The sequence below is a fragment of the Lathyrus oleraceus genome, chromosome 7, assembly GCF_024323335.1.
Source record: "Lathyrus oleraceus cultivar Zhongwan6 chromosome 7, CAAS_Psat_ZW6_1.0, whole genome shotgun sequence".
Classification (NCBI taxonomy): domain Eukaryota; kingdom Viridiplantae; phylum Streptophyta; class Magnoliopsida; order Fabales; family Fabaceae; genus Lathyrus; species Lathyrus oleraceus.
In genome coordinates, this window is record NC_066585.1 from 205,992,415 (window position 1) to 206,013,074 (window position 20,660).

The 20,660-nt window shown below is 33.3% G+C and overlaps 1 protein-coding gene across 1 annotated transcript; it reads left to right on the plus strand.

Annotated features, from left to right (window-relative positions):
* Positions 1-372: 372 nt before the first annotated feature.
* LOC127107099 (cysteine synthase) lies at positions 373-16,720 on the plus strand. Its single transcript, XM_051044375.1, has 9 exons — positions 373-650; positions 745-854; positions 965-1,022; positions 8,637-9,038; positions 9,120-9,171; positions 9,262-9,341; positions 13,078-13,137; positions 13,209-13,289; positions 16,480-16,720. Exons 1-9 carry the CDS (start codon positions 486-488, stop codon positions 16,570-16,572), a joined length of 1,101 nt encoding a protein of 366 aa, XP_050900332.1. The 5' UTR covers positions 373-485; the 3' UTR covers positions 16,573-16,720.
* The last annotated feature ends 3,940 nt before the right edge of the window (positions 16,721-20,660 follow it).

Here is a 20,660-nt window from a genome sequence, read left to right on the forward strand (position 1 = left end):
TTTAATTTAAAAATTTAAAAAACAATAAAATAATTTTTTTTAATATTTTATTTTAAAAATATATTATTATAATATTTCATTATTCACCGTATTGATAAAGAGTGAAATAGGTGTATCCGTAGGTTTTGATGTTGGAATATTATTTCTCATCTTTATATTAGTCCCTTCATTGAGTTGTGCAAGCTAAATGCCCCCACTTATTATAAAGTATGGCGATGATTTACATAATTGGAGGGATACGTTAATCATTGGCGGTGAGAGGAGAGAATAAAGTGGATATTTCAATTATTGATGTGATTGGAATATAATATTTCAATCTTACCGTACTGATTATTTTAATATATCCTCAGTTTAACTTTAAAATAAAAAACACATCAAAATCTACAATCTCGTGAATTTCGTGCGCTCACCAACTAGCATATACTCCACTCCCGTCTATTTATTTATGTTTCTTCCATCAAAGCTTTCTCCACAAACAAACACCAATGGCTTCTACTTTCTTAATCAACTCCCTGACTCGTCCTCTAACATCACCGCGATTCAGTATCGGCCACCTTTCCATCTTCTCCAGGATCTATTCCTCTTCCACCACCCATGTCCAACCCCAAACCAACCACGACAGTCTCAATATTGCCGAGGATATTACAGAGGTCGGTTTCATACTGTTTTTGTTTTTCGTTTGTTTCTGTAAGCACACAATTCAAAGATGAATCTTGTTCATTTGTTGCCGCTTACATGACACAGCTCATAGGTAAAACACCAATGGTTTACTTGAAGGGTGTCACCAAAGGCTGTGTAGCTACTATTGCTGCAAAGCTTGAGCTTATGGAACCCTGCTGTAGTGTCAAAGACAGGCAATTACATAGACAAATTCCTCGAGTCGAAGATGTTCGCATATAAGTTTGCAAAAAAGAGGTTCAATCTGTCTCTGTTATTTTATTGTTTATCATTTGTATTTTTGCAGGATCGGTTATAGCATGATACTTGATGCTGAGCGGAAAGGACTCATAACACCCGGAAAGGTAAAACATGATACAAATTATTTATCTTCATGTATTAATTTTTACTTTTAAATACTCTTTCCTGTCACTATTATATATGTCACTATTATAGACCAAATATTTAATCTTACTTTTTATTCATTTAATCACTTGTCCATTTAAATCATTTTTGTATTTAATTAATTTGATAATTTATATATTTAATTCAATTATTTATTTATTTTTTTAAAATAAATTAAATAATAAACTTTTGTTTATAATAATGATAGGAGAATATGTGAAAATAAAAAATTCATATCCGATATATATTTAATAAATAAAAAATAAATTTTAAGTAATAATAATTAAGTTTAGTTACAATTTTAGTTCTTCTATTTTATCTAATTCACGAAATTAATTTTTTTATTTTAAATTAAATCGTTTCAATTTCCTCTTATATTTTTCCATTTAAAATTAAAATTATTTTTATTTTTTAAACATTATAAATCAACGTATGTAAATCTATTGTATAATTTTAGAGATAAATATAAGTTAAAAAAATTAAACATTTTATCAATTTTTTATGAAAAAATATGAAAGGAGATCAACACTATTTAAATTTAAAATAGAAAGATTAAAGTATATTGTTCACGGTCTAAATTTTTTTATGAAAAAACATGAAAGGAGATCAAATTATACTTTTTTTATTTAAAAAATATTATTCACCGTATAAATACGGTTACACACATAAATGGAAAGTAAAAGCATTTATATGGTGAAATTCAATAAATATATATACTAAAGAATAAACGACAAGGTAATTTGATTAGAGCTTAGCAGTGTTTGATTAGGCCAACATATGAGAAACCCAATAAATTAACAGTCGAGTCTTTAGGGAAGAAAATCTCGACCAGAACAATGTTTCAAGTATTTTAGAACTCTACATGTAACATTTAACATTGTAGTAGATAATTGATGGTTTGGATAAAAATTGACTTAATTGTTGAGTGATGAAAGTAATACTAGATTTGATGGTGTTCAAATATATGAGTCTACCAATAATTTTTTTATAAGTTGGCATGTCTTTAAATGGAGCATTGTTATCATGTCATAGCTTTATAGAAGTATAAAGCATCAAATTGAGTGGTGATAGGTTGTGAGCCAAGCATACGTGAGTCAGCTAAAAGGTAAAGGCAATAATTTCTTTGGCGTATGGAAATACTTGTTTAGAATGTGCAACTTTTAAAACTAAGAAGTGTCTTTTATCTTGAAAGTTTAGTGTATTATATTTTTCATGTGTTGAAATCTAGTTAAAGAGCTTCCAACTAATATTACATGTACTTGCTAAAAAGTACAATGAGATGACCTTGTTATTATAGGATTGTTAATGGAGTTTAATGGTGGTTGGTGGTGTTCGAGCAAGATCACACAGGATGATGAGACATTATGTCTCTGTCAATCGTAGGTTAATTCCATTCCTTCAATCCTATGATTGAAATATTTATAAAGGTCTATTGGGCCTGAATATTTGGACCTAGAGAGTGGTTATTATACCCCCTTTCATAAACATGGGACGTAGAAACCATTATTTCCCATATTATTCTAGAAAATATGGGTTCTCTTTGACAAAGCTTTCCATAATAGTAGTGCTTAAGGACGTGTTATTCCCAATGTTTCATAAGTGGAAGAGAGAGGATATGACCCTAGCACAACAAAGGGCGTGTGATGTGACAAATGTGCGGGTATTACGATCCATGGGTGACTAAAAACCCAACTTGGGCGGCAAGTAACACTCTTGCAACCTCAATGAGCTTTGCATTGCTTCCTCTGGACCTTCTTATTTCAGGCTTGACCAACTTACCTTAATACAGGACCCAATGAAATTATAATGGTACATGTTGATTTCTCGGCAAGTGTATCGATAATGTCGAAGTAATAAAAAGATCGAATGTGCAATTTATAAAAACTAGTAAATGGGGGGAGGGGGTCGAGTTTTAGTGCGAAAAGTAAATAAACGAGTAAATAGAATCACAAAAGCGATAAGGTTGTGTTCTAGAATCTCATATTCTCCTATTGTTGATGTTTGATGCCTTGAATAGATGGTCTTATCACTATAACCCCACGGAAAATTAACAAAAATACTATAGTCGATCCCTCAAGAAATAACTCATTAACCACAACTCGGGGTTTTCTATCCCTAGTTGGCCAGCGTAAGCAGGGTTAGGCGATGTATAAAACATTAATTCCATATGCCACTACTCGGGATCTCATATTCCTATTCAACCAGCGTAAGTATAATAATTGCCCTAGGTCCAACACATAGACTAATGGTCAGTATTTCCTATGTGCTCAAGACCAGATTAAAATAGTATCTCTCATAAAAAGCATTAAGAACAAAAGATAATTGAATGACGTTGTAGATCAAAATGCTCATACAAAGTCAAATCAACATAGAATCCAACAATAGTGAAATAGGTTCATCATAACACAACCTAACCTAGAGGAGCTTGGCTACTCATAATGCAATTAACAATACCATAATTGATAGACAAAGATAACATATAAAATCACTTGAAGTGATGGCCTCTAATGGCTTCAAATGCTATAAAAATCACCACTTGTGCTCTCAAAATCGTGCTTTACTCTCTCCAAATTGTAATCCTTGTGAAAGGGCATAAAATCCCCTTTTATTGGTGTAAGAATGGACTAGGACGCGTCAAAAAAGCCCACAAAAAGCGACTATCGCGGGCGTGATGCCTTGTATCTTGGGTAATGTAACTTTAATGGCCTTATCGCGTGCGTGATGGTGTATGTGACTATTTCCGAAGCTGCATCCTCTTTTTTCTCATTTTTCACTCAAATTTTCACTAAATCCACAATTTTCACACTTAGCTATTTTTTGCTCATTCTTTGGTCATTCTTCTTCATTTTGACTCAACTTTCACTTGTTTTACTCTGATTCTTCGATTAAATTTATGTAATAACGGATTGTCATCAATACATCACATCATCAACATAAACTAATAGAATGATGATTGTTGAATCTTTACATTTAACAAATAATGAATGGTCTGAAGCACCCTGTGTATAACCATGTTGAGTAAGGAGAAATTTCAATTTTTCATACCATTGTCTGCTATTTTGTTTGAGGCCATAGAGGAATTTTATCAATTTTCATACTTTATTTGGTTTAGAAGGATAGACACTAGGTGGGATAACCATGTAAACATCTTCATTAATTCACCATATAAAAATGCAATGCTTATATCAAGTTGATGTAGGCTCCATCTATGAATGAAAGCAAGTGTTATGACAAGTATGATTGTAGTGAGTTTAGAAACTAGTGAATATGTGTGAGAATAATCGAAACCTTATATTTGGTTATAGCCTTTGGCAACTAACCTTTCCTTAAACCTCTCTCTGGTTCCACCTCCCATGTGTTTGATTTTGTAAAACCCATATGCATCCTATTGGTTTAGCTTTGGGTGGAAGATCAACAAATTCAAAAGTGCCAATTTTATCAAGTGCATCAAGCTCAACTTTCATGACTTGATTCCAATTGTCAAATTTACTAACCTCATTGTATGTCTTTGGTTCAATTTGTGTGGTAAGGGAAAGACTGAGCTATATTGAGAAAAAGATAAACTGGAATAGGAAAGGAAAATAGTCAAAGGATAAAAGAGATCATGAGGAGGAGGATTTTATGTATTACTAAAAGAAGCACATACATAGTCTCTAAGATGCGATGGTTAATTTCTTAATTTGGATGAAACACGACGATTAGACTGAGATGCAGGTAATTGAGCATTGTTTATTATTTAGAAAGGAAGATAAATAGATAATTAGGAATCATTATGTGTTAGATTAATGATTTCTAAGATAGAATATGGTGTGTTTGAACTTAAATTAGGTGGTTCATATGTGTTATTGGGAGAGTTAGATTCTGACTTATGATGAAAGTCACTAAAATATTGGCAATCATGTGTGGTAGATGAATTTTGAATTTTGTATGGTAGTATGTGTTCATGAAAATTAACATTTATATATATAAACACTTCTTGAGAATTAATATCCAATATAACAAATCCTTTGATACTAACAACTTACCCTAGAAATAAGGACTTTCTTGCTCTGAAAGCAATTTTAGTTTTATGGCTTAGAAGAGTAGAAGCATAACAAAGTGAGACAAAAACCTTTACCAAATTCATATCAGGTATAAAATCATGAAGCATTTGGTAAGGTGGCATATTATCAAGTAATGGAGTGTTGGCTCTATTAGTTATGAAAGTATAACATATGAAACTACACAAGACCAAAATGTTTTTGGAAGTTTGGACTTGTATAATGGTGCTCTACCTACATTAAGGAGAAGTTGATGCTTTCTTTCAGCGCTTCCATTTAGATGAGGTGATTCTATACAAGATATTTGGTGTATAATTCCTTTTGTGGCATAAAATTGAGGGATGAGATAATCAAGGCCATTGTCCGTTTTAACAAGTCTATATTACAAGTTTGGTATTGGTTCTCAATAAGGGTGGTGAAATTTTTGACATGACTAGAAACTCAAGTCTTAGATTTGAGAAAAATAATCCACATATATATGCTAAAATCATCTAGAATGGTAAGAAAGTACTTATAGTTATGAATATATCTAGTAGCTAATGGACTTCATATATCAAAATGTAATAATTCAAATTTGTGAGTAGATTTTGAAGAACTGGAATTATAAGGAAGCCTTTTTTTGTCTAGCAAAGTGACAAATGTCATAAACAACTTTATTATTATTTGAGTGAATGATGTAGATATGTGATTAGAACTAGGAGTTTATGGTCGCGACATCAAATTTGACTGCTGCAACAAGTTAATCAACTGAGTATATTGCTCTTGAAAAACACTACATTGGTTACTTAATGAGCCTTCTTCTCCATTGTTAACCTGATACAATGCCTCAACGCCATTAGAATTAGATGCATTATCTGAGATCTATTTATTTCCAAAATGAGAAGGATATCCATGCTTTTTGTTAGGTCTGACACATTATGATTGGCTGCATTTTGGAAAAACAAGTATATTAGGCAGAGGTTGAACAAGATGCCCTGACATGTTGTTTCAGCATTCAGTGTAACCGAGTTTAATATGTTTGTGAGATGTAGTCTCTTTAATGATTTATCTAAATATTCTCTGAAGTTTTAGCTCTCGTATATTATTGAGCGTTTTCTTTGTATCTGAAGAAATTGTATCTTGACTTATTTACGAAGTAACAATGTCAAGACATTTTAGGAAACATCTGATTTGATTAAAATCATATCTTCAGAAGATTGTGCAGAGATCTTGGACCTGTTGCAAATCAAGACCAAAGACCATGCCTTTTCACTGCTATTTATAGAGGAGTTTTAAACCTAAGAATGTATCGAAGTCGTGCAATATCTTGTTATCATTAGGGTTTCGTGTGTATGCTTTGTGTGAGCCATTCAAGTATCACCTTGATACTTGAATTGGACCTGGCGTATTGAGTTGTAACTAACAATCCCTCAGAAGCTTTTAAGCAAGAGTGAATTGTGTTTCTCAGTTGTTAGTTGTCGTGTGGTTGAGGGAAGTGAGAGGGGTCTCATATCTAGGAGTGTCCTAAATAGAAACGTCCACAAATAGAGATTAGGTGAGAAGTCTGTAAAACTTGAGGTTGTTCAAGACTTCAAACTAATTCTGTGATAGTGGATTTCCTTCCTGACTTGGTAGCCCCAGAGGTAGGTGACGTTGCACCGAATTAGATTAACAACTAATTGTGTTATTTACTATTTTGTTGTTGTATTTATCCTACTATTGTTTGTGGTGTGATAATGTGTAGACCTTGAGGTCGTGACATCGTGTACGACATCAAGGATCTGCTTGCCAGAATTTCAATTGGTATCAGAGCAGGCACCCTGCTCTGTTTCTATGTCATATTCAGGGAAGATACTTTCTGGCTCCATGGACAAGGAAGGAGGATTTATCAACAGACTCCCCATCTTAGGTGGATCCAACTATGACTATTGAAAGGAAAGGATGATTGCTTTCTTAAAATCCATGGATAACAGGACATGGAAAGCTGTCATTAGAGGATAAGAACATCCTGTTGTGAATGACAAGGATGGGAAGACTACTACTGAACTGAAACCTGAAGAGATCTGGTCTAAGGAAGGAGATGAACTGCCTCTTGGAAACTCTAAAGCCTTGAATGCCCTATTCAATGGGGTGGACAAAAATATATGCAGACTGACTAATACATGTATTGAAGCTAAAAAGACTTGAGAAATCATCAGAACTACTCATGAAGGCACATCTAAAGTGAAGTTGTCTAGACTTCAACTTCTCACTACCAAATTTGAGAATCTAAAGATGAAAGATGATGAGAATATTCATGATTTTCACATGAGTATTCTTGAAATAGCTAATTCATATAGTGCTTTGGGAGAAAAGATGTCAGGAAAAAAAACGGATGAGATAAATTCTAAGGTCTCTACCTAAAAAATTTGACATGAAGGTCACAACTATTGAGGAAGCTCAAGACATCAAAAATTCACATGTTAAATGACATAAGTATGTATGAATTAAGTTCTTCCCAAAATTCCCGCATTTTGGTGAAGTAATCAAAAATTGACTTAGAGCCTTGTTTGAGATTGTTGATCTCAACTCGAAGGTTTCAAACTTGAATTCTATCAACTTTGGAAAAATGTGCCTTGAAATCAATCCACACAATGACATTTTCTAAGAACACAACGGTGTGGGCAATTGAAGCATTAATAGAATTTTAAATCCAAGAATGGATAAGGTAATTGCATCGCTCCCAAACAACATAATTAAGATCAATAATCTCAAGAACAAGAATTGAACCATTGATGAAATCAAGTTTGTTTTTTCTCCAAGATCTTGTTGCATCAAACAAGGCCATGACAAGTAATTAGATCCATTCAATTAAGGCGTGATACTTATAGAATTAGGACCTTCACTTGGATAGACATAGTAAACTGAATCTGCATTTACATTAGAAAGATGAGTTACAACAGGAATTGCTCTTGGTGGCATGATGAAAGATCTAAGAATAAAGCACAAACAGGTACGGAGAAGACGATGAAAAGCAGAGTTCTTGAATAAATGGCAAGAAACTGAAGAAAAATCCAAAAATAGTGCGACCGATACCATATTATAAATTAATGGAATGATGGAATTCTTGAGGTAGAAGAAAGAAAGAATGCACATTGAATTTCCCTTAAGTTGATAATTGCACAAAGCTACCTTATATACCTTATATATAGGAGGATTACAAAGAGATTAAGTTGAACAAAACTCAGTTATTACTTCACTAACAAAATTTACTCACAAAGCAAGTAATTGTCCAAGTAGTAACTAACTTTCTTAACTTCCTAACTAATTTCATAACTACCTAACTATTTAACTAACAATCATTACTGACTAACTAAATTTCACATTGAGCAATATTTTCTAAACGTACAACCTATTAGGCCACTATACTTTATAGATAACATAATTGTTTATTTATTGATATGTTATAAGCAATTTTAATTTTACTACTAAATATATTTAAATGAGGCTATAGACCACCGCTTCTCTACTTTCAATTTATGTTATTAACTTGTTTTTTGTATGCACTTAATTCAGAGTATTTTGGTGGAACCCACCGGTGGTAACACAGGAATTGGTCTTGCCTACATAGCAGCTACTAAAGGATATAAACTCATCTTGACAATGCCTGTTTCGATGAGTTTAGAAAGAAGAATTCTTATGAGAGCATTTGGAGCTGAACTTGTTTTGACTGAATATTCCAAAGCTATGACTGGAGCAGTTCGAAAAGCCGAAGAAATTGTAAAAAATACACCTAATGCATTCATGCTTCAACAATTTGATAATCCATCCAATCCTAAAGTACATTATGAGAATACTGGGCCAGAGATATGGGAAGATACAAGAGGTAAAGTAGATATTTTAGTTTCAGCAATTGGAACTGGTGGAACCCTTTCTGGAGCAGGTCGATTTCTAAAAGAACAGAATCCAAACATTAAGGTTGGTAAAACATTTTTAATGACATAATTATCTTTGTATCAATTAGTTAATAAAAATGTATTAATCATGAGTGTCTTTTAGGTCATTGGTGTAGAGCCTCTTGAAAGTAACATACTTAGCGGTGGAACACCAAGTATGAAATGTTAATAAAAGTTAATATGATGTGTTAATTGTATATATTTATATTCTTAGAATATTTGATATAATGAATTGTGATTTACAGGACCTCACATAATTCAGGGTATTGGAGCTGGTTTTGTGCCCAAGAATTTAGATAAAGAAGTCCTTGATGAAGTTATAGCGGTTTGTTCTTCTATTTTTTTCTTGTCATTTTTTTTCATCAAAGTTCAATGCATTATTCTAATTTACGAAGATATTTTATTCTAATTGTATGGCATGTGATGTGGCAACTGTTAGAACATGATTAGACAACAGTCTAACTAACTTTGAGTTAGTTATGAGTTAGTTTGTGTGATTACTTGTGATATAAGTAATCTCTCCACATGCATAAAAAGCAAGTCTTAAGCTGCAAATTCAGTAATGAACTTTTCTCACATTCTAACAAGTGATATTAGGAGCACTGACGGCTGATTCGGGTGTGCCTCCTTCAATCAAGAAACTCAATTTCTATTTTTCAAGGTGGGAAAATTCGTTCTTTCCGTTATCATCACGCATCATTCCTTCTTTCCTTCTGAATCAATTTCATGGATGATTCATCAAAATTCTTGACACCAACAATTCCCAAATTCGATGGCTTCTATGATCATTGGGCCATGCTTATGGAGAATTTTCTTATATCCAAAGAGTATTGGAAATTGGTTGAGAATGATGTTATGGTTGCAGCACCAGATGCAACACCAGAACAAAGAAAACTCGCAGAAGAGAGCAAGCTCAAAGATCTCAAGGCCAAGAACTATTTGTTTCAAGCAATTGATCAGATAATTCTTGAAACAATTCTAACTCGTGACACGGCCAAAGATATATGGGATTCCATGCGTGGAAAGTATCAAGGGCCCATGAAGGTGAAGATGGCTCAATTGCTTGCTTTGCATCGAGAGTTTAAAGTTCTTTGCATGAAGGACAATGAAATGGTTGATGATTACTTCGCAAGAACCTTGGCTATTGCAAACAAGATGGTTGCTCAAGGTGATAAGATGGAATAAACCACCATTGTTGAAAAGGTGTTAAGGTCTATGACCATAAAGTCAATTATGTAGTTTGCTCGATAGAAGAATCGAATGATGTCATAACCATGTCCATTGATGAGCTACAAATCAGTCTCATGGTGCACGAGCAAAGGATGAAGATTAATCAAGAAAAGGAGGAAGAACATGGGTTAAAGATTGCAATTTATGGTTATGGATGTATCAACAATCGAGGTAGGGGACGTGGTGGTCTTCATGGTCGTGGTAGAGGAAGACTGGGCAGAGATCGGATCTAATGTTACAAGTGTCACAAAATAGGACACTATCAAAGTGAGTGTCCAAGTTGGAAACAAAATCATGTTAACTTTGTTGAGTTTGATGAAAGTGAGGAGTTGTTACTCATCGCTCAAAAGAAAGACACAAAAACCAATAATCAAGTGTGATTTCTTGACTCAGGATGCAGTAATCATATGGTGGGAACAAAAGAATTGCTATTCAACTTTGATGAAAGATTTCATGAACCTATCAAGCTAGGGGATGATTCCAAAATGCAGATGATGGGAAAGGGAAACTTGGAGCTTCATATGAATGGTATCACTCAAGTAATCACTGATGTGTATTACTTTCCAGACTTGAAGAACAATTTCCCGAGTGTTGGGCAACTAATGTAGATGGATTTATCAACATTGTTCAAGGATGAAGACTACAAGGTTCATGGTGACAAATGCTTGATGTTAAGAGTAAAAATCATGTCTTCTTGGGAGTAAGTTATGAATCAAAGGCCTAAAAACTCTATTATCCTGTGAAAAACAAGATTTTTATAACCAGGGATGTGGCATTTGAAGAACTCAAACGTTGGAAATAGAACTTAGATAACAAAGAAGAAAGGAATCAATCAAGTGGCAATGTTTATGATGATGGAGAGGATGATGAAGTTTGAGTGATTGATAATGAAGTGAATATGGATCATAATGATCCATAACATGAAGGATACAATGTAGAAAGTGCAAGTGAGGATAATTCAATTGATGAAGAAAGCAACTCCCAAAGGCAAGATCAAGGAGAGCCTGCAATAAGACAAAGAAGAAGGCTAAGGTACTTAAATGATTATGTAACTAACATAGAAGAAAAACAACAACTACACAAATTAGAAGTAGTTTGTGGAAGCAATGGTCCTCTCTATTATGATGAAATTTTTAAACATGAGAAGTGGAGATAAGCTATGTATCGGGAAATTCAATGCATTGAATAGAATAGAACTTGGAGCCTGGTCAACCTTCTACCAGGAGCCAAGAAAATTGGTATCAAGTGGATCTATAAGAACAAATGCAATGAAAAGGGGGAAACAGAGGAGTAAAAAGCAAGACTTGTAGCCAAAGGATACTCACAACAACGTGTCATAGACTACAATGAAGTTTTTTCTCCTGTGGCAAGATGGGATACCATCACGAATGTTCTTGCACTTGCACCATGCAAAAATTTGAAAGTGTATCAGCTTTATGTCAAGAGTGATTTTATACATGGTGAGTTGATAGAAGATGTCTATGTAGATCAACCATTTGGCTATGAGAAAGGAGGAAGATATAAAGTCTACAAACTCAGGAAATCACTTTATGGCCTTAGGCAGACACCAAGATTTAAAATGCCCTCATGAACATACATTGTTTGTGAAGCATGGTGAGGACATGATTTTAATAGTCAGTCTGTATGTAGATGATCTAATATGCATATGTAATAATGAAAGACTGTTTGAAGGTTTCAAAGAATCTATGAAGAAGATGTTTGTTATGACTTATGTGGGGAAGATGAGATACTTCCTAAGGGTGGAAGTGAAACAAGATAGTACAAGAATCTTAAATTGCCAACAAAAAAATGCCAATGAAGTTATCACAAGATTTGAAATAGATCAATGAAACAAATTATGTAACCATATTGTGCCAGTTTGTAGGTTGACAAAGGATGAGAATGGCAAGCCAGTTGATGCCACAAATTACAAGCAGATGGTGGGGAGCCTGGTGTATTTACTTGCTACTAGGCCTGATCTTGCATATTCAATTTTCTTGGTGGCAAGGTATATGGAGATACCAACTGAAGCTCATTTGGCAGAAAAAAAAGGATCCTACGGCATCTGAAGGGGACTGCAAACCTGGGAATTATGTACAAGATGGATGATGAAGTGATGTTGCAAGGGTGGCCAGGCTCTGATTATGCAGGGGATAATGATGATAGAATAAATACCACATGATATGTCTTCAATCTTGGATGAGGCCTCATATCATGGTCCTCAAATAAGCATTCCATTGTAACACTATCAAGCACTGAAGCAGAGTTTGTTGCAGCAACCTCATGTGCTTGTCAAGGATTATAGCTTTGAAACATCTGTCAAAACCTTGGTCAAATTCAAAATCAACGCACACTCATACAGTATGATAACAATTCGATATTGAAGTTGTCAAATAATCCTATCATACACGGAATATGCAAACACATAAATGTTAGATTCCATTTTCTTATAGATTTGACTAAAGATGGAAAATTTGAGATGACTCATTGTAGCATAGAAGAACAGGTTGTAAATATGCTAACAAAACCCTTGAAGACCGAGTCCTTCAAAAGTTAGAACAAGACTTGGTGTTTGTACTTTAAGTCCATGTAGTTATAGTGTATTGATCCAATAATTGTATGTTGTTGTAACCAGAGTCTTTGATAATTTCATATTAGAGGTGTGTGTTAGAACATGATTAGAGAATAGTCTAACTGACTTTGAGTTAGTTATGAGTTAGTTTTTGTGATTACTTATGATATAAGTAATCTCTCTACATGTATAAAAAGAAAGCCTTAAGCTGTAAATTCAATAATAAACTTTTCTCACACTCTAACAACAACTTTTGCAGATATCAGGTGAAGAATCTGTCAAAACTGCAAGGACAATAGCACTTCAAGAAGGCTTGTTGGTTAGTATTTTATGTTTATCTTGTGTATCTTGATTAACGGTTGACTTTATACTTTTTCCTTTAATAAATAGGTGGGAATTTCTTCTGGTTGTGCTGCAACCGCTGCATTACAGGTTGCAAAGAGACCTGAAAATGAGGGAAAGCTTATTGTGGTATGCATATTTCATCATTAAAAAGAAGTTTTTATACCTTATAAATATATAATTTTACATTTTTAGTTCATATAAACAAAATCCATCAAACAATGATTTCTAAAGTGTTTTCTGTCAATAAATTTGATCATTTGCTATTCGAAAATTAAATGTGACGTTGTATAGAGGTACTATGAGTCTTCCTTTAAAACTGAGCTACAACATGACACTACAAGAACATATGAGGGGTTAATTCTTCATCACTATAGAATATAGGGAAAACCAAATTAAGGCTTCCATTGATGACCCCCTCTTCTAGCCAATTGAACTCAAGTAAGAAACCAATTAAACATTAGTCTCTAACTAAATAAGAGGACTTTACTGGGAGAATTTGTCTTGCATATCCTATTAAGTTCACCTAGTATGAGATCATCTTTCTGAGAACCTGAGTTGCTAATGGAGTTCAGTCTCTCATAGCTCACTTTCACTAAGAATCACTACACATCCCTCCACCAAACAAAGGACTCTTCAAACTCCAAATAGTGATGGACCAAATATATAATATGAAACAGGCCCTCAATTTAAAACCCTTCTTCCTCTACTAAAAGAGGCACATCCACACCCAATTCCCACATCCACTGATTGTCAATATAACTTCCAATATCACATACTTTGGATTTATCAACTGTAGCGCATAGAAACAAACATGGGGAAAATTTCATAAATGATCCAGGCATATCCACTTGTCCCTCCAAAAGTCAATGTCTTGGCCATTTCCTAACTTACAAGAATGATAATTCACAAACCAATTTTCTCCTCCTCTCTATTACCCTTAACTAGCCTCAAATCCTTCCACCGCGATGAGCCTTTCTTACTATTTTCTATCCTATTGACATCAAGAATTTTATCTTTGATCAAACTATATCTATGTGACAGGAGGGCATACTAAATCATATTTTGTTCATTGAGGAATCTCCAACTCCATTTGCTCAACAATGCCAAATTGAACCATTCACAGTTTTTAACTCCTAACCCACCTTTATCCTTTGACTTACACACTTTGGACCAACTAACCCAATTAATCTTCTTCTTCTCTTCAACCCCCCCCCCCCCCCCCCCCCCGAAGAAAAACATGTTCTATTTTTTCTATTTCATGAATAACCATTTTGGGCATTTTATATAAAGAAAAGTAGTATAATGGGACACTACTCAACACATAGTCCAGGAGCACTACTCGTCACCTATAGAAAATTGTCTAGCCTTCCAAGAAGTGAGCCGATTACACAATAATTTTAGGATTAAAGCCAAAAATGATATCCTTCTAGGATTGATGCCCGCAAGTATTCCAAGAAAATTGAATGTGATAGAGCCTATGCCACAAGAGAGAAATGGTGTGGCTGCATGCACAAAATCCTCCTTCAAGTTGATGTGTATGATCTTGTTCTGGAAGGAGTTCACTCTTAATCCTGAAACCAACTCAAATTCACATAATACCGCCTTTATGCTACACAAGTTTTCCCACGACCCCTCACCCAATATTATTGTATCGTCTAAAAATTGAAGCATTTCAGAGTGTAAATCCTTAGACACTTCAAAAGGTTGGAGTTCACCCTATTGAATGGAATATTTCATTAAACCCAACAAACCTTCTACTACAAGTAATAACAAAAAGGGTGACAGGGGTCCCCCTGGCGCAAAGTTGTCTACACTTGGAAGTACTTTATTACGCTACCGTTCACAAGGACATACATGCTATTTAAAAACACGTAAACTTCCATCCACTTCAACCATCTATTTCCAAATCTCATTCTTCTCATTAGTTATTTAAGTTATTCTCACGAGACACAATCGAATGCCTTCTCAAAATCTACTTTCATCAACCAGCATTCTTTTTTATTTCTTCTTGTAAAATCCACCACTTCTTTGTTGACCATCACCCCATCTAACATTTGCCTCTTTGGAATGAAAGAAAACTGACAACTAGGAATAAGAGATCCCACTACTTTCTTCAATCTTGCCACTAGAACCTTGGATATTCTTTTGTAGAAAGAGTGCGTCAAACATATTGGTTTGAATTCATTAAGTATATGGGGGTTGATTGATTTTGGTATTAGACTAAAAAATGTCATTGTGACCGATGGACCTTGGGAAATTTAGCTTTGACATAAAATTCGTTTACAAAATCAAATATTTCTTCCCGAAGAATCTCCCAACACTTCTTGAAGAACCCCATATTATACGCATCTAGTTCAAATCTTTTTTTCACTATCTTAATGCTACACAACTTTCTTTATTTCCTCTTGAGTAAACAACTTTTCTAGCATAATTCGGCCTTCCATATAAAGTTATTTCAAAATGACCTCGTCAAGATTTGATCTTAAAGCTTTAGGTTCCTTGAATCTCTTTCACTTCCTCCAATCTTCCATTTTTTAAATTTAGCTCAGTATGTCATTTTTACAAAAGTTCATCTTTATTACTAAAGGGAATAATTTAGTATAGGAGTCACCCTCGCGAATCCACATGAATCTAGATTTTTTCTTGAAGATAGTTCTTTATGCGGAAATTTCGGCCAAACTTTGCTTGATGCCTCCATCGGATCGACGACTACCTCATGCGGACCATGTAACACCTCATTTGCAGCCGTCTAATCTAATTCATTCAAATATTTAATAGTTGCTTCTACCTTTAAATTAATCTTTCCAATCAGTTCTTAATTCCAACTTCTTAATTTGCCTTTAAGAAATTTGAATTGTTCCTTTAATTTGAAAGTAGCAGTAATTTGCTTTTAAAACGCATGCAATTCTTAATAGTACTTGCCAAAATTTTCACAAAATGAACATTTAGGGTTAAAAAATAATTTTTTTAGTCAAAATAGTTTATTACACAGTTATCAATTGAGTTTTCTTAACGAGATTTTAAAAATAATTCTTTTAATATACTATAAATAAGAAAATGATATATTTATAAAGATAATTTTTTATATTTAATCTTATAAAAAACACGTATTGTTTAAGGAGTTTAATCCATTTCTAATGGTATGTAAACAATGGTAGACATGAATTATACCTCTCCTTTATCTGATCAAATCCTATTATTTCATTTTCATAATAATATCACTTTCAAATTTTTTACTCAAAAATAAATTTTCAATTTTGCAAAATTAAAATATATTATTTTAATTTTAATACCCACAATTTTTACTAAATTACAGGTTGTATTTCCAAGCTTTGGCGAAAGGTATTTGTCCAGTTCTCTTTTTCAAGAAGTTCGAGAAGAATGTGAGAAGATGGAAGCAGTGCCATGAAACCATTTTAATCCTTTCATGTTGTTTAAGACACATTTTCAAATGCAGTTCTTGATCATCTCACATGGAAACAAACACTATTAACATGTACTTTATAATTAATTAATATGGTGGATATATAACCTTCAAGGTTGGTATGTTGGTCAAAGTTTTTGATCTGGAAGTGTGTTTCTCTTAGGATTTAAATTATGTTATGGATTAAAAATTCATGTGTTTAGTTAGTCAATATAAAACTTTACCCTGTCTTTAAATGGTTGATCGATAAATCAATTTCTAACAGCTAACCAAGATTTTACAAGAGTTCTTTAATAGGATCATATATTTTTAGAAATCTCATTTGAATTTCATATATTATTAATAAACGGTCTAACAACACTATATTATATTTATTCAATTCATATATATTTATTCAATTTATTAAAAAGCAATATATTTTAATTAATAATGATAAGATGTTTTATTATGAATTTATCCTTTCAAAAAGAAGTCATTCACGTAGTGAAGTTCTTTAGATTTAAGTGGTTTTTAAGAAGATATGTTGTATTCAATTATGGTCGCCTTTTTAAAAGTAGGAGGTTGTATCTGCGAACACTCCAACCTCTAATTAGGTTTTTATCGAATGGAGAGGTGTTTATGTAAAAGTATATATACTTTGATTTGATGTCAGACTGTTTTTATAAGAAGATTTTTGGATATTTAAAGGCTTAGACATTTCCAATATAGGATAGTTGTCCAAATAAACAGATGTCAGAGTATAATTCGTTATGGAATCCGACAATCATTTTTCAATGATTTCTATGAATAAAACATTATTCTAGAAAAGATAAATGCTCATGGTTCTTAAATCTTCTTGAGCAACGGGTGGGAGAGTGTTTTTATCTCACACCACTTACTTGACATTGTGGTGATATTTATCATTTCTTAATTGAACGATCAACCTAGCTACTTTATGGACCAGACATGTTGTTGGCCCATGAAGTATTATCTTAGTTTTGGCATGAACATAAATCAAATATTAATGATAAAATTGTATCTTTTTATAAATTACTTTATAATTTTTATTAGTGAATCATACAGGTTACTTCACTTCGAGAGTGACTTAGGAGCAATTTAATAAGTAGATTTTCTTATTCTAACATAAAGAAGCATTTTTTCAAGCCTTGAAAAAGGTTTTTGATCAAAAGTCATCCTTGATTAAGTAAGAATAGTTGACCTGTATAATTGCTTGGTTATGGATACCTTTATTCTCAAAAGGAGCAAAGAGTTATTAATGGAGGTTATGAAACTCGACATGACCATGGTTTAAGAATTTATTCATATTTTACATGTCAATAAGTATTATGGATAGCATTTTAGCAATTATGCTTGGTTGCCATAGTTCATAATGCCTTTAGAAAAGTTGGGGGATATGAGGTTGAAATGCATTAAACTAATATGATATGGAACCTTTCCACAATGAACCTTTGGGCTCTTTGTGTTTCAATACAAAAGGCGTCAAAATGCTTCAACACAAAAACGCAAGATGAGAACCTGTCGAGCTCTCCATTCAAACTTTCTCATTTAAAAAAAAATCCTCAAAACTCATAAATATGGATGGAGACACAATAACATGGCGAATGGTAAAGTCTAAAACAAAAATGAAGTTGTACCTTTAAATGGGCATAATAATAAAATGGAAGCATTCCTTAAAGACAAGTCAAGCTCTAGGCAGCTTTTGACAAAGTCGGAAGAGTATGTTCTAAAGGTACAAGGAAAGTTTTGATTAGAAAGTAAACTCACTCATCAGCTAAGAAACCTTCTGGACCGACTTACCCGACACTGGGAAATAAGAAGACCTTGAGCTCGACCACTTTATAATGGACAACCCAAGAAACAATCGAGTTATAAGTAGGTTATACCAAGATAGAGAGATCCCACCAAAAGATAACTAGGGTGGGGATCATCATTAGATCAACTCCACCCACAATAGTAAGGTCAACTAAACAAAACTAGGCCCGACCCTGATGAGGAAAGAATAACTGCTAAAATATTATCCAAGAAGGCGTAAACATGCTGGACGTATTAGTAGGTTAGGACTCTCGAAAAGCATATCGCTCTTGTGGGCCTCATTCTTGAGGGACCGTGTACCTTTTGAATTCATAGGAGTTAGGCTTCGGTAATCAACAATGGTTGTCCGGATAACCCATATCTTAAGCATCTCGCCCCTACATGCCTCATTCTTAGGGAGTTGTGTACTTCCCGAGAAATTATGATAAGTCGTATTATGGCTATAATCGGGGTTAAGGTCGTCCACTTCAAAAAATCCAGCATCATAAAGGCTGCCTATGGCAAGGTATCCAAGGTATTGACAAACAATCAGATATTGACCGTTATTGTATGACATCAACGCATTCAAGTGTGTCTCTCAAGCATAATAAGCATCATTTAGGGGTATGATCAATGATAGTGAATACCCAATATGGTGATTAATGTCATTCAAAGCCCTTGTCTTAAGCACCATTAGGGGTCAAATCAAGAAGTAACCTGTAGTTGGCGTTGGGCGTGATCACCATGAATAATGTTGGCCTTGTAGTGGAGCCTGTTGGGATTTAAGAGGGATTTTTCAAAAATTAATCCTCTTAGCGGAATAATCTCAATGAACGGATCTTGATTAAACCATCAATCACAAATCAAACACAAAATTAGGATGACAAATTACCTCTTGAAGCATGCTTTAACTTTGATCACGAACATGGAAAATATCATCGTCTTTATGAAGTCCACACGAGCACAAAGTGGAACGCGGTGCTAGCTGTCTCTTGTTCTGAGATAATTGACAATTAAGATTGGTAGGGAAAAGAGTTCCTCTATTTATAGAGAGCTACTAAAACTCTAGTGCTTTTATTTTGGGTTTTTCCAAAATAAGTCTAATCTTATTTAATTAAAACTATTTTAATCAAATAAAATATTATTATATTTAATTAAACTCTTTTAATTAAATTAAATCATATTTAATTTAATAAACTGTCATTCTCGTTTATTTAATTAAATCATATTTAATCAAATAAATTATATATGCGTTAATTTATTAAATAATACAATTAACATATTATTAAATTTTATTTAATTTAATCATTTGTTTCATTGTTACGTTGGTAATAATATTGAATCATATATTTCATATTATAAACAGTGAGCGATATCTATCAACACATCACTGTTACCCAAGTAACGAGAATGTCATGTGATCTAACATAATCTTTCTATGATAATGATCATCTGTACAGTTACCCTTATATCTATATTGAACACAAGACATAAAATGTGTCACCCTTGCATAGTCAAATATTTTATTCTTTGATCCCTGAGTATACTTGATAACAACAAACAAGCCCAATATCTCATATCAACTTACTTTAGCACGAACATCCATTTTATAGTCATACTCTATCAAGGACCCCACAAATATTACTCTTGTATATGTAGGAGGGGAAAATCCCATATAGGTCACTCATATCCCTCGGCATGATTTGTAAAGTACTTATAAACAATCTTTATGGTCATCCTGTTACAGACAATGTTTTACTGGTAATAAAGAATTTGACTCCACATCTAAGATCCATGGTGGTTTCAGGTCGAATAGTGGTATACATCACTATCACTATGAGAATAACTTATGACACTTACATAACAAACTATGTAGTAGTCTCATGGTGGGTCAATCTAGTATAAATATTACCTCTAATATTTATACCTATGTGAAGACATGATATCTCATATCCAAGACTTGTGAGATACAATCATCAGTCTACTCACATAATAGTCTCTATATATTACTGTTGTCCTATTTGACAGTAAAGCTTGACTTTGGATACGTTAAGAATAATGTCTTTATGTTTAATGAAGTCTCACAATTAAGTACCACTTAATATATTATTAAATAAACTAATTATTCTAAGGACTCTATTATGTCAGATACAAGTAACATAATAAATATAATGTCTAATAAATATATATATTAACAAACAATATATATCAAAGTCGTGATACAAAAGCATATACAACCAATACTTATTGACTATTAGAGCTTACTCCGACAATCTCCCACT